At 44.0% G+C, this 16,620-nt stretch overlaps 1 protein-coding gene across 11 annotated transcripts in view; it reads right to left on the bottom strand.

The window, feature by feature from the left end:
• Window positions 1-2,529: 2,529 nt before the first annotated feature.
• LOC124112018 (serine/threonine-protein phosphatase 6 regulatory ankyrin repeat subunit B-like) overlaps window positions 2,530-16,620 on the bottom strand; it is a 53,736-nt gene continuing 39,645 nt past the window's right edge. For 9 of the 11 annotated variants that reach the window (XM_048393019.1, XM_048393022.1, XM_048393018.1 and 6 more), the window contains exons 2-5: window positions 10,374-10,549; window positions 8,682-8,759; window positions 3,486-8,162; window positions 2,530-3,306 (exon numbers count right to left, since the gene is read on the bottom strand). In XM_048393019.1, the coding sequence (XP_048248976.1) occupies window positions 2,945-3,306; window positions 3,486-8,162; window positions 8,682-8,759; window positions 10,374-10,482 (5,226 nt within the window). In that variant the 5' untranslated portion in view covers window positions 10,483-10,549 and the 3' untranslated portion in view covers window positions 2,530-2,944. Of the gene's footprint in view, window positions 8,163-8,681; window positions 8,760-10,373; window positions 10,550-16,620 lie in introns of all 11 variants that reach the window. The other 2 variants (XM_048393026.1, XM_048393025.1) reach the window with 2 other exon arrangements.

Genomic DNA, 16,620 nt, shown 5'->3' with positions numbered 1-16,620 from the left:
GTCTGAGAACACCTGACCATTCCATACATCATCATCTAATGCATCCTGAGCCAACCAATAGTCAATACAGTGAGCACCACTCACATACGGATAATAATCAAGCTGTTTTCATACAATAGACAGCAGAACCTGGTACTGCTCAGAGGCACAACTCTTTAGGGACCTAGGAATAAGACCATTAAGCCATCAATACATTCTGTATGATTGTATCAATATTATGCTGCATTATGCCAATTACATTTTCCCCATGATACTAAAAACTCTCTGATAAAATAAGTAGCATATATTCTGAAGACTCCGTAGATTAATGAGCATGTCATTTCGAAAATCTACAAACATTCATGTCACCTGACCTCAAATGGTGAATGTCTCATCCTTCTTTATGAGACCCGTGAAGATCCGGGGTAGAATAGGTCTTCAGCAACCCATGCTTGCCGTAAAAGGCGACTATGCTTGTCGTAAAAGGCGACTAACGGGATCGGGTGGTCAGGCTCGCTGACTTGGTTGACGCATGTCATCGATCCCAAATTGCGTGGATCGATGCTAATGATTCCACTCACTGGATTGTCTGGTCCAGACTGGATTATTTACAGGCCGCAGTCATACAGCTGGAATATTGCTGAGTGCGGCGTAAAACAACAAACAAACAAACCTTCTTTATGAGTTGCACACTGCCTTAGAGCAAGTGCATGATACTGCTACTTGTGCTGATAATATTCGTTATCTGTCACTCAAACATTTACCCGAGACATGCTTAGAAACATTGTTACATATATGCACACAATTGAAAGACAGTTGCAGCTCTTTCTAAATACAATCCAATGGTTGGTCACAGCGTAACCAGCCTCAAGTTCTATTCTGTCGACAATATATACCCCATAGTGACCCAGACTTAAATCAAGCAGGCACTCCCATTAAAGTTGTAAAGGAATCCACATTTTTTAGAATAATTCTTCATCAGCCCCTACTTTTTTGCCACATGTCAAACATCTGAAAGCTAAGTGTCTGAAGGCACTTGATTTTAAATTTAAATTTCCGAATGGGGAGGTGGTCAGTTGACCCTCCTTCACTTGTAAACATAACTTATCCTTTCAAAACTCGACTTTGGTTCAATCAACTATGGCGGAACCCTTAAAAGCAACCTTAGGATATTAAATACTATCCACCATCAAGTTCTAAGACTTTGTCTTGTATCTTTCCGAACTTCTTTTGACAGTCTGTACGCTGAGGCCGATGAGATATATCTTAAACCCCGCATTAAACTATCTTGACAGTATAGCACAAAGTTATATCATAATAAGTCCAACCCTGCATACAACATTGTGTTTAACCCCCATTATGGGGATCTGAATAATAAAATGTCATCTTTTATTACGCCTGTTGGAATAAGAATTAACCCTTTTAGTTCTGCTGCTAATTTTAAACTTGATAATATATATATATATACTTTCTTCTCCGCCTTGACTAAACTAACCAAATCAGAAACAGTATCAACTAAAATGTAATCACTTTGAAGTACATCTAATACTTACAAATCGAAATTTACCGATGGGTCGAAGGATGGTGACGCTGTTGCCAACACCACCATCGTTGGATCCAGACGTTTTTCAACGAGATTACAACGTAGTTTTTCCCTTTCACAGTCGAATCAAAAGTCATTTACACAGCTCAAGAATACATCAATAAACAGTCTAAATATAGCCAATTCATTATTTCTTCAGACTGTCATGTCTTCAGGCTTTAAGACATAATTTGCGTCAGCATACAGTTTTACCCGACATCATTGCATTACATGACAACCTGTCGGGATGAACGTTACGCCCCCAACCGTGTACAGCAGGTTTTCCCATTTGGCGGCGGGAGTGTCATGGCATGGGCCGGAATTCATCACGGTGGTAGGACGCCTCTCGTGCATGCGGCAGGTGTGCGTTACAGAGACTTGATTCTACAGCCTTACGTTCTTCCCCACGTCAACGTTCATGGCGGACAGTTCCAGCAGGACAACGCTCGACCGCATATTGCACGTGTTTGTCAGGACTTCTTACAGCACAATAACATCCAGACATTACCTTGGCCAGCCCGGTCACCAGATTTGTCCCCGATTGAGCATCTGTGGGACGAGTTGGATCGACGCGTTCTCAGAAGGAATCCACCACCCCAAACACTTCCGGCGCTTCTCGATGCACTTCAGCATGAATGGCAGCACATCCAACAGCGTGTTATTGACAACTTGATTGCATCTATGGGTCGTCGGTGTCAATCGGTGATTGATGCACGTGGTGGGCACAACCGATACTGACATTTTCTGTACCCCTGTGATATTAACTGTATCGTGTACGTGTGTCTGTCTTGGTGACACGAATAATGTTTCGAACATTGTGTACATTGATCTTCAAACAGTGTCTCAGTTATGGTTTCTGTGTCCTATTTTGACACAATTGCATTTTGAAAGTCAGTGTCAAGTTTCTTTTTTTTGAAGAGTATATATATATATATATATATATATATATATATATATATATATATATATATATATGTACTCCTTCTCCCTGAGTATCTCTTCCCCCAATTCTGAATCATGCGATTCACATATGATACATATGAATAACCGCTTAGACTTATCCTCATTTCCCTGACAATATTCATATAAGTTAGGGAACATGACCCAATCTGCAGTACTTGCAGGCCACTAGGTTGGAGATAGCAACGCCCCGTCGTCCTTCCGTCTCTGTTTGTGTATCTTCCGAGTTTTATATTGCTAAAAAGAGGTTTGCCAAAGCATCGTTTACAAAACGGTGGATAACTCTTACTCGGCATTACGTCATCCGGAAATTGCCGATTTCAGAAACATCGGCAACTGTCGTAGTTTTCAACGCAACTCTCCCATTATACAAGGAACACCTAAATGGATTTAACAATGAACGCAGGGGATGTTGTTATACTATCATTGTCTTGATCTGACTAAAGGTATAATCATGTAAACTATTATCATTGCTATCCAGTGTGTCAGGTCATCATTTTTAGATACCAGGAGGTCAAACACACTTTGATGTCCTTTGAAGGCTGCCATCATTACAGGAGTCCACCCGCTCTGTCCTCGAGTATTGACATTTGATGGAGACACAAGACATTGTACTATGGCGGTGTCACCGCCTTTGCAGGCAATATGAAGTAAACTATCACCGTTGTTGTCCACCAGTGTCAGGTCAGCATGTTTAGATACTAGGAGGTCAAACACACTTTTATTTCCTTTCATGACTGCCATCATTACAGGAGTCCTCCCATAATGTCCTCTAGTATTGACATTTGATGGAGACACAAGATATTGTACTATGGCGGTGTCACCACAGACAAACAATCACCGTTGTTGTCCACCAGTGTCAGGTCAGCATTTTTAGATACCAGGAGGTCAAACACACTTTTATTTCCTTTCATGACTGCCATCATTACAGGAGTCCTCCCATAATGTCCTCTAGTATTGACATTTGATGGAGACACAAGACATTGTACTATGGCGGTGTCACCGCCTTCGCAGGCAATATGAAGTAAACTATCACCGTTGTTGTCCACCAGTGTCAGGTCAGCATGTTTAGATACAAGGAGGTCAAACACACTTTGATGTCCTTTGAAGGCTGCCATCATGACAGGAGTCCACCCATACTGTCCTCTAGTATTGATATTTGAAGGGGACACAAGATATTGTACTATGGCGGTGTCACCGCCATTGCAGGCAATATGAAGTAAACTATTACCGTTGTTGTCCACCAGTGTCAGGTCAGCATGTTTAGATACCAGGAGGTCAAACACACTTTGATGTCCTTCGAAGGCTGCCATCATTACAGGAGTCAACCCATACTGTCCTCTAGTATTGACATTTGAAGGGGACACAAGATATTGTACTATGGCGGTGTTACCATCAAAACAGGCATTATGAAGTAAACTATCACCGTTGTTGTCCACCAGTGTCAGGTCAGCATCTTTAGATACCAGGAGGTCAAACACACTTTGATGTCCTTTCATGGCTGCCATCACTACAGGAGTCCACCCGTTCTGTCCTCTTGTATTGACATTTGAAGGGGACACAAGATGTTGTACTATGCCCGTGTTACCACCATAACAGGCAAGATGAAGTAAACTATTGCCATTTGTGTCCACCAATGTCAGGTCAGCATGTTTAGATACCAGGAGGTCAAACACACTTTGATGTCCTTTGCCGGCTGCCATCATTACAGGCGTCCACCCGTTCTGTCCTCTTGTATTGACATTTGAACGGGACACAAGATGTTGTACTATGGCGGTGTCACCGCCATTGCAGGCAATATGAAGTAAACTATCATCGTTGTTGTCCACCAGTGTCAGGTTAGCATTTTTAGACACAAGGAGGTCAAACACACTTTGATGTCCTTTCATGGCTGCCATCATTACAGGAGTCCACCCGTTCCGTACTCGAGTATTGACATTTGACGGAGACACAAGATATTGTACTATGGCGGTGTTTCCGCCTTCGCAGGCAATGAGAAGTAAACTATTGCCTTTCTTGTCCACCAGTGTCAGGTCAGCTTTTTTAGATACTAGGAGGTCAAACACACTTTGATGTCCTTTGAAGGCTGCCATCATTACAGGAGTCCACCCGTTCTGTCCTCTAGTATTGATATTTGATTGAGACACAAGATATTGTACTATGGCGGTGTTACCTCCATAGCAGGCATTATGAAGTAAACTATCACCGTTGTTGTCCACCAGTGTCAGGTCAGCATCTTTAGATACCAGGAGGTCTAACACACTTTGATGTCCTTCGAACGCTGCCATCATTACAGGAGTGAGCCCATACTGTCCTCTAGTATTGACATTTGAAGGGGACACAAGATATTGTACTATGGCGGTGTTACCACCAAAACAGGCACTATGAAGTAAACTATCACCGTTGTTGTCCACCAGTGTCAGGTCAGCATGTTTTGATACCAGGAGGTCAAATACACTTTGATGTCCTTTCATGGCTGCCATCATTAAAGGAGTCCACCCGTTCTGTCCTCTTGTATTGACATTTGAAGGGGACACAAGATGTTGTACTATGGCGGTGTTACCACCAAAACAGGCACGAAGAAGTAAACTATTGCCATGTTTGTCCACCAGTGTCAGGTCAGCATGTTTAGATACCAGGAGGTCAAACACACTTTGATGTCCTTTGAAGGCTGCCATCATTATGGATGTCCACCCGTCCTGTCCTCTTGTATTGACATTTAAAGGGGACACAAGATATTGTACTATGTTGGTGTTACCGCCATCGCAGGCTTTATGAAGTACACTATTGCCGTTGTTGTCCACCAGTGTCAGGTCAGCATCTTTAGATACCAGGAGGTCAAACACACTTTGATGTCCATTGAAGGCTGCCACCATTACAGGAGTCCACTCGTTCTTTCCTCGAGTATTGACATTTAAAGGGGACAAAAGATATTGTACTATGGCGATGTTACCACCAAAACAGGCATCATGAAGTAAACTATCACCGTTGTTGTCCACCAGTGTCAGGTCAGCATCTTTAGATACCAGGAGGTCAAATACACTTTGATGTCCTTTCATGGCTGCCATCATTAAAGGAGTCCACCCGTTCTGTCCTCTTGTATTGACATTTAAAGTGGGCACAAGATGTTGTACTATGGCGGTGTTACCACCATAACAGGCATTATGAAGTAAACTATTGCCATGTTTGTCCACCAGTGTCAGGTCAGCTTTTTTGGATACCAGGAGGTGAAACACACTTTGATGTCCATTGAAGGCTGCCATCATTACAGGAGTCCTCCCATAATGTCCTCTAGTATTGATATTTGAAGGGGACACAAGATATTGTACTATGGCGGTGTCACCACCATAGCAGGCAAGATGAAGTAAACTATCACCGTCTTTGTCTACCAGTGTCAGGTCAGCAATTTTAGATATCAGGTCAAACACACTTTGATCTCCTTTGAAGGCTGCCATCATTACAGGAGTCCACCCGTTCTGTCCTCTAGTATTGACATTTGAAGGGGACACAAGATATTGTACTATGGCGGTGTTACCACCATAACAGGCATTATGAAGTAAGCTATCACCATTGTTGTCCACCAGTGTCAAATCAGCATTTTTAGATACTAGGAGGTCAAACACACTTTGATGTCCTTCGAAGGCTGCCATCATTACAGGAGTGAGCCCATACTGTCCTCTAGTATTGACATTTGAAGGGGACACAAGATGTTGTACTATAGCCTCGTTACCACCCTTACAGGCTAGGTGAACTATGTCATCTCCATTGTAGTCTTTGGTTTTCTTGTTTGATATTGATTGCAATACCTCATAGCAATCATTAGATCCTGTGAGTGCTGCAACCATAAGAGGAGTCCTGCCTTCATTATCTGTAGAGTTCATTACTTTATCCTTCAACTCATCATTAAAGAGTTTGATGTCGTGTTCTTTTAATACCGTTAGTGTATTCGCATGTCCTGCCATGCATGCTAGGTGTATGATGGTTTTCTTGTCTGCATCAGTACTTAATACATTGGCACCATTTTCTATTAGATAAACAAGTATTTCCGAACTCCCATTTGCAGCTGCCAGCAAAAGCAAACTGTTAATACCAATACCTGGACTTTCACTTCTGGAGAAAAGCCACTTTAATGCGGTCAGGTTATTTTTGAACACACAACCTAACATCGCTTCACTGATCTCTGTTTGAGTAAATTCTTCTCGGGTTAGGTTTTCTAGTTCAAAGACAAAATTGTTATTATGTCCAAGAACTGCCCAAAACAAAAAGCATTTCTCCTTTTCTCTCTTGTGGACCCAGCATTCGTCCATGGATCCATCATGTTGTAGTTTCTCAAGTAATTGAAGAGCTACTTGTTCTTGTTGGAGAATGGGGTGTGTCACTGATTTTGAAAACTGACCATTCTTTATTGACTCAGCAAATCGTGTAGTTAGGATATCATGATATGCTTCTGAGACATAGATCAGGTGGAGATGATCATCAATTATGGTTTCTTGAACTGGCTGTGGTTGCACACGCTCATATATAAAATTGTCACTGCAATGAGTCAGCACAAATTCTGGACTGATGTCAAACAACGAACAAGCGCAAGCATCAGATATCGAGGGATGGGCAAATCCAACAACATCACCACGGCTAAAGAATGTTCCTCTAAAAGTCGTTGCCGCTTCGTGCATTCCTAAACGTGAAGCTTTTGGCCGTAACTCTAAAACAGTTCTGACCATGATGTCCAGTTTCTGGTCCTTGCCGTCTGCTTGCAACTTGGCCAAATCTAACTTATCCTCACACAGTAGCATTAGAATTAATATGGCAGATCGATCAGTGTTGGACTTCAGTAATTTTAGAAGTTCTAGCTTGAGATAAAATAGAGGTTCCTTGAAAAAGTTCTTTGCATTTCGGGTAAAAGATGAAAATTCCAAAAAAAGTTTACAAGTAAGAGGAATTCCAAAAATATTTGAATCTGTGTCCAAGTCTTCATAATCAGGTAGATCTTCACAATCTTCATCAGAAGATTCTCTGTGTAGATTCCTATGGTGATCATATATAGCCATTTTCTCTGCTTGAGTATACCGGTGTTGCTTCTGAGTTGTTAAATCCATTACTGTTTGACTCTTGAACAGTGCGAATCTCTCATACTGCAGCTGGGTAAGTCCAGCATGGAAGTTATATGTCTTGGATGTGAAGATAACACGAATATCCTTTGTGGGATGTTCTTTTGGGTCAGAAACTCCACTCGTTTTACTTTCATCTTTACCTTCTTTCTTAGGTTGCCGCTTTCGTTTCTCAGACGCCCTTTTGCAGTGTCGTAAGTGTTGATAAAGTGTATTGAGAATTGTTGTAAGCTGTGAAACATCTGTAGATAACCTAACAGTACCAAACATATCATCTATGATCAGAAATACTCTAGGTGATGAGCTCAAGAAGCTATCCAAGTCAAACTGTTCAATTCTGTCCACAAATGCAAGTTTGTACCCCTTTTGTCTGTACTGTGAACCCAGCACGAGAGCTGCCGTAGTTTTACCTTCCCCTGAAGCACCACAGATGGTGACATGACCAAAATCCTTTAGTTTCCTTTCCACATTCCTGAAGCTCTCCGTTTCAACAAATATTTCTTCGGCATCATCTATACGGAGATCAAGGGTAGCTACAAATAAAACAATCTTGTTATTTCTTTTATAATGAAATAATATTATTATTAAGAATGCTTCTGCTGTGGGTTTATAATCCATGTTTTGAATATTTGGCATAAAGAACTGTTTGTCTCGACTCATGATTCCTAAATTCTAGCTTCTCTCTCTACCCAGGAAATCACAGTCTAGTTAGTTTTAAATAAATAGTTGTGAAATTGTTCAATTTGATAACAGTATTTAAGAACAAAATAACTTACTTGCTAGCAGCAGAAACAATCTTTTTCTAGATTAAAGTTAATTGTTTTAAATATTGAACATGAGTAGTTTATATGTGATGCCGTGAAATGCATGCATCCGCAACATTGCTGATGGTAGCGTCAAACATCATTCACTCACTCGCTCTGATATGTGAGAAATATTAATATGTGAAACATCTTCTACTTTTGTAGGCAACCCTATTGTGCCATAAGCAATATCCATCAGTGTCCTAACTTTTAAGTTTCCTTCAAACCTGTCAAGGTGGTTGGACCTACCTTCACCAACTGTCCCTGTCGGCCCAGTAAATATGTTCTGCGTCCCGACGAGAGTGGTGATGCTATGAGTGACATCGCCTGTCAACACCAATCAATGACACAAGAGTATAACGCTTAATAACATTTTAGAAACACACATGACCTGTGTAGCTCACCTTCTACTGGAGCACATGTGCATTACGTTTTGAATAGTGATATTATTCTTCAGTTTTTTGTAAAGGCTTCAACTCAAATTTCATACCATTATAAACAAGAAGACAGTGCCATCCACATCCCTCACAATCCCTGCAAGCTTACAATTATATACTCTTCAAAAAAAGAAACTTGACATAGATGTAAAACCACTTTTGCCAAATATCTAAAATAATAACATTAAATGAGAACCAGATAAGTCAAACAGAAAGATGGTGTGTCTATAATTCGCTCAAACACATGCAAAGCACATAAACGTAGCGTTTGAGGATCAATTTTACAGCTTCATCCAAACGCAACAGGATCCTGCATTTAGGCATGCAGGCCCCCCTGCTGAATGGGTATAAAAATCCACATCAACGTCTGTTCATACAGTCTTTATAACGGCAGTAGAGGCGGTGACAGAATGTCAAGACTGAATGCAGCTCAACGGAACAACGCCATTGGGATATTACAAGCTGGAGCAACTCAGCAAGAAGTGGCCAGGCACTTTGGCGTATCCAGACAGACAATCTCCGCACTGTGGACCCGAAACACCAACACCAAGAGGGTTGACGACAGACCAAGGTCAGGAAGACCAAGGGTGACAACCCAAGCACAAGATCGATACATCCGGCTGCGACACCTCCCAGACCGCACTACCACAGCCACATCTACAACCACACAGATCCCTGGGGTAAGCAGAATATCAGATCAAACGGTATGCAACAGACTGAGGGAGGCTGGACGTTTTGCACGAAGACCTGTTCGACGTCATGTATTGACCCCACGTCATCTTGCGGACCGTCTGGTTTGGTGCTTGTACTAGTTTGAACTAATGCCGATTTTATAGGTATCATGAGGTATGATGCCGCGGTTTAACAAGACTTCCCTACTCAGACACAGTATACTGACGACGAGCCGACCAGCCTTATATGAGCCCCTTAGTACCGGGCGCCAGGCAGGGAAACAACAAGTACCATGTTTTAACGTCTTTTGGTATGACGCCGCCTGGGATCGAACCTCGGACGCTCTACCATTAGACCATGGAGGCGGTCTTTGAACGTGAGTGTTGAAAGTGTGTACTATGTAAATAAACATGTCCTGAATAATTCTGCAGAAGAAACGACACCCAATGCCTCATATTGGAGACGAAGTGCAAACTGGTATCCATAGAAACAGAACAAATACATTTACTGATGAAACCATGATAGCAAAAGGCACAGCTACAGAAGATGGTGAGCTTTCTCCTTCCACACAAGACAAACACATTTATCCCAGTGTTTACGTCCACGTTGGATTTGTTAATCTAGTCTCCTGTTACAATGTTAAATAATCACCTGATGAAGATAAGCTTGGTTTTGGTTATATTTTCTATCATCAATCAATTATACATGGAATTGGGCCACACATCTGCCTTGAAGGTACAGTACTTAATCGTTGATTTCAGGTGATTTGGGTACTTTATGTTTTAAAATGATTTCTTGGTTGATTAATTGTGAAATAGAAATGCCAACAGACCTGAGTTGATAGTCTGTGGAATACCCTCTGAGGTGATAAGCTCCATCATCTCGTCTTCAGGGTCATCCTGTGTTGGCAACACAATTGTGAGGTCATCTGAACTGGCCATCTCAGGTGTAGTTGTTCACATAACTACAGCACGTAGGGAAGAAGTTGCCGCTGTCATGTCTATCTACCTGAACAAACAAACAACCGTATCCCATAATTCATAACACATTTTATTAATGCTGAGCAGTGGTAGACTGTCCAAACCTCATTGCAACCTCTGAAGAATTATTTACAGTACCTAACAATAGCAATATTACAATTATGATTGATTACACAATGAATAAAAGACTCAAAGTCTGTATTGATTAACCCTTGCAGATGTTTTGTCCAATATGCCCCACATAGGTACAATACCCCACATGGGTACAATACCCCACAAGGGTACAATACCCAACATCGGTACAATGCCCATCATGGGTACAATACCCCACATGGGTACAATACCCCATATGGGTACAATACCCTACATGGCTACAATGCCCCACATGGGTACAATACCCCACATGCCAATACCCCACATGAGTACAAAGCCCATCATGGGTACAATACCCACATGTGTACAATGCTCCACATAGGTACAATACCCAATATGGGCACAATAACCCGAATGGGTACAACCCCACATGGGTACAATACCCAACATGGGTACAATACACCACATGGGTACATACCCCTCATTGGTACAATGTCCCTTATTGGTACAATGACCCACATAGGTACAATACCCCTCATGGGTAAAATACCCATAAGGGTACCATACATCACATGGGTACAATCCCCCAAAGGGTACAAAACCCCACATGGGTAAAATACCTATAAGGGTACAATACCTCACATGGGTACAATGCTCCACAAGGGTACAATGCCCCACATGGGTACAATGCCCAAAATGGGTACAATACCTCACATGGGTGAAATGCCCATCATGGGTACAATGGCCTACATGGGTACATTACCCCACATGGGTACAATACCCCACATGGGAACAATACCCAACATGGGTATAATACCCAACATGGGAACAATGACCCACATAGGTACAATGCCTATTATGGGAACATAGTCCCACATGGGTACAATACCCCACAAGGGTACAATACCCCACAAAGGTACAATGCCCCACATGGGTACAATACCCATCATCGGTACAATACCCCACATGGGTACAATGCATCACAAGGGTACAATACCCCATATGGGCACAATACCCCGCATGGGTACAATACCCCACATGGGTACAATGCCCCACATAGGTACAATGCCCCCCATGGGTACAATCCCCCAAAAGGGTACAATACCCAACATGGGTATAATACCCCATATGGGTACAATGCCCCACATGCGTACAAGGCTCCACATGGGTACAATACCCCACATCGGTACAATAACCCACATGGATACAATGCCCCATATGCGTACAACGCCACACATAGGTACAAGGCTCCACATGGGTCAAATACCCCTCATTGGTACAATACATCACATGGGTACAGTGCCCTACATGTTTACAATGCCCCCAAAGGGTACAATGACTATAAGGGTACAATACCTCACATGGGCACAATGCCCCAGATCGGTACAATACCCCACTTGGGTACAATGCCGCATATGGGTACAATACCCAACATGGGTACAATACCACACATGGGTACAATGCCCATCATGGGTACAATGGCCTACATGGGTACAATATCCCACATGGGTACAATACCCCACATGGGTATAATACACCACATGGGAACAACGCCCCACATGGGTACAACGCCCATCATGGGAACAATGCCACACATGGGTACAATAACCTACAAGGGTACAATACATCACATGGGTACAATGCCTCACATGGGTACAATGCCCCCAAAGGGTACAAAACCCCACATGGGTAAAAAACCTATAAGGGTACAATACCTCACATGGGTACAATGCTCCACATGGGTACAATGCCCCACATGGGTACAATGCCCCCCATGGGTACAATACCCCACATGAATACAATGCCCAACATGAGTACAATACCCCACATTGGTACAATGCCCCACTTGTGTACAAGGCCCCACATGGGTACAAGGCCCCACATTGGTACAATGCCCCACATGGGTACAATCCCCCAAAAGGGTACAATACCCAACATGGGTATAATACCCCATATGGTACAATACCCCACATGGGTACAATGCCCCACATGCGTACAGGGCTCCACATATGTACAATACCCCACATGGGTACAATAACCCACATGGGCACAATGCCCCACATGCGTACAAGGCCACACATAGGTACAAGGCTCCACATGGGTCAAATACCCCTCATTGGTACAATACATCACATGGGTACAGTGCCCTACATGGGTACAATGACTATAAGGGTACAATATCTCACATGGGCACAATGCCCCAGATGGGTACAATATCCCCCATGGGTAAATTGCCTATAAAGGTACAATACCTCACATGGGTACAATACACCACATGGGTACAATGCCGCATATGGGTACAATACTCCACATGGCTAAAATACCACACATGGGTACAAGGGCCTACATGGGTACAATACCCCACATTGGAACAATACCCCACATGGGTATAATACACCACATGGGAACAACGCCCCACATGGGTACAACGCCCATCATGGGAACAATGCACCACATGGGTACAATAACCTACAAGTGTACAATACCCCCAATGGGTAAAATGCCAAGCTTGGGTAGAATGCCCCACATGGGTACAATACCCAACATGGGTACAATGTCCTACATGGGTACAATACTCCACATGGGTACAATGCTCTACATGCCAATACCCCACATGAGTACAATGCCCATCATGGGTACAATAGCCCACATGTCTACAATGCTCAACATGGGTACAATACCCCATATGGGCACAATAACCCGAATGGGTACAACCCCATATTGGTACAATACAGCACATTGGTACAATACTCCACATTGGTACAATGCCCCTTATTGGTACAATCCCCCACATAGGTACAATGCCCCACAAAGGTACAATACCCCTCATGGGTAAAATTCCCATCAGGGTACAATACATAACATGGGTACAATGCCTCAGATGGGAACAATGCCCCTAAAGGGTACAAAACCCCACATGGGTAAAATACACCACATGGGTGCAATGCCCCATATGGGTACAATACCCCACATCGCTAAAATACCACACATGGGTACAATGCCCATCATGGGTACAGGGGCCTACATGGGTACAATACCCCACATTGGAACAATACCCCACATGGGTATAATACACCACCTGGGAACAACGCCCCACATGGGTACAATGCCCCACATAGGTACAATGCCTCACAAAGGTACAATACCCCTCATGGGTAAAATTCCCATCAGGGTACAATACATCACATGGGTACAATGCCTCAGATGGGAACAATGCCCCTTAAGGGTACAAAACCCCACATGGGTAAAATACCTATAAGGGGACAATACTTCACATGGGTACAATGCTCCACAAGGGTACAATGCCCCAGATGGGTACATTGCCCCACATGGGTACAATACCCCACATGGGTACAATGCCCCACATGGGTACAATACCTCACATGAGTGTAATGCCCATCATGGGTACAATGGCCTACATGGGAACAACACCCAACATGGGTATAATACCCAACATGGGAACAATGGCCCACATAGGTACAATGCCTATCATGGGAACATAGCCCCACATTGGTACAATACCCAACAAGAGTACAATACCCCACAAAGGTACAATGCCCCACATGGGTACAAAACCCATCATCGGTACAATACCCCACATGGGTACAATGCTCCACGAAGGTACTATACCCCATATGGGCACAATGCTCCACAAGGGTACAATGCCCCACATGGGTACAACGCCCCACATGGGTACAATACCCCACATGGGTACAATGCCCACATGGGAACAATGCCCCACATGGGTAAAATACCCATCATGGGTACAATACCCCACAAAGGTACAATGCCCCACAAAGGTACAATACCCCACAAGGGTACACCCCCCACATGGGTACAATGCCCAACATGTGTACAAGGCCCCACATTGCTACAATGCCCCACATTGCTACAATGCCCCACATTGGTACAATGCCCCACATTGCTACAATGCCCCACATTGGTACAATGCCCCACATTGGTACAATGCCCGACATTGGTACAATGCCCCACATGGGAAGAATGTTCGACATCCGTACAAGGCTCCACATGGGTACAATACCCCACATGGGTACAATGCCCCACAAGGGTACAATACCCCCCCGGGGTAAAATGCTACGCTTGGGTACAATGCCCCACATGGGTACAATACCCCACATGGGTACAATGCCCTACATGGGTACAATACCCATCATGGGTACAATACCCAACATGGGTACAATGCCCAACATGGGTACAATACCCTATATGGGTACAATACCCTACATGGCTACAATGCCCTGTATGGGTACAATACCCTACATGGCTACAATGCCCCGTATGGGTGCAATACCCCACATGAGTACAATTCCAATCATGGGTACAATACCCCATATGGATACAATGCTCCACATGGGTACATTACCCCTTATGGACACAATAACCCGAATCGGTACAACCCCACATGGGTACAATGCCCAACGTGGTTACAATACCCCTCATTGGTACAATACCACTCATTGGAACAATGCCCCACAGGTACAAATGCCACGCTTGGGTACAATGCCCCTCATGGGTAAAATGCCCATAAGGGTACAAAACATCACATGGGTACAATGCCTCACATGGGTACAATGCCCCCAAAGGGTACAATACCCCACATGGGTAAAATACCTATTAGGGTACAATACATCACATGGGTACAATGCTCCTCATCGGTACAATGCCCCACATGGGTACAATACCCAACATGGGTACAATACCCCATATGGGTACAATACCCAACATGGGTACAATGCCCCACAAGTGTACAAGGCCCCACATTGGTACAATCCCCCCATAGGTACAATGCCCCCAAAGGGTACAATAACCCCCATGGGTACAATACCCCACAAGTGTACAAGGCCCCACATGGGTACAATGCCCCAACTTGGTACAATGCCCCCCATAGGTACAATGCCCCAAAAGGGTACAATACCCCCCAGGGGTACAATACCAAATATGGGTACAATGCCCACATGGGAACAGTGTCCCACATGGGTACTATGCCTATCATGGGGACAATACCCAAAAAAGGTACAATGCCCCACATGGGTACAATACCCCACATGGGTACAATGCCCCACATGGGTACAATACTTCACAAGGGTACAATACCCCATATGGGCCCAATACCCCGCACGGGTACACACCCCACATGGGTACAATACCCCACATGGGTACAATACCCAACATGTGTACAAGGCCCCACATTTGTACAATGTCCCACATTGCTACAATGCCCGACGTGGGTACTGTGCCCCAAAAGGGTACAATTCCCCCCATTGGTACAATGCCCCACATGGGTACAATGCCCCACATGGGTACACTACTCCACATGGTTACAATGCCCCACGTGGCTACAATTCCCCACATCGGTCCAATGCCCCACATTGATACAATACCCCACATGGGTACAAGGCCCCAAAAGGGTACAATATCCCCCATGGGTACAATACCCCACATGGGTACAATGCCCCACATACGTACAATGCCCCACATGCGTACAAGGCCCCACATAGGTACAAGGCTCCACATGGGTACACTGCCCCACAAGGGTACAATACCCCCCTGGGGTAAAATGCCACGCTTACGTACAATGCCCAACATGGGTACAATACCCCGCATAGCTACAATGCCCTACATGGGTACAATGCCCATCATGGGTACAATACCCAACATGGGTACAATGCCCCACATGGGCACATTACCCAATATGGGTACAATACCCTACATGGCTACAATGCCCCACATGGGTACAAAACCCATCATCGGTACAATACCCCACATGGGTACAATGCTCCACAAAGGTACTATACCCCATATGGGCACAATACTCCACAAGGGTACAATGCCCCACATGGGTACAACGCCCCACATGGGTACAATACCCCTCATGGGTACAATGCCCACATGGGAACAATGCCCCACATGGGTACAATACCCATCATGGGTACAATACCCACAAAGGTACAATGCCCCACAAAGGTACAATACCCCACAAGGGTA

This window comes from Haliotis rufescens, unplaced genomic scaffold, assembly GCF_023055435.1.
Source record: "Haliotis rufescens isolate VD_foot unplaced genomic scaffold, xgHalRufe1.0.p SCAF_110, whole genome shotgun sequence".
NCBI lineage: Eukaryota > Metazoa > Mollusca > Gastropoda > Lepetellida > Haliotidae > Haliotis > Haliotis rufescens.
The sequence above is the reverse complement of the archived record's forward strand: the minus strand, read 5'-3'. Positions and strand labels throughout refer to the sequence as shown.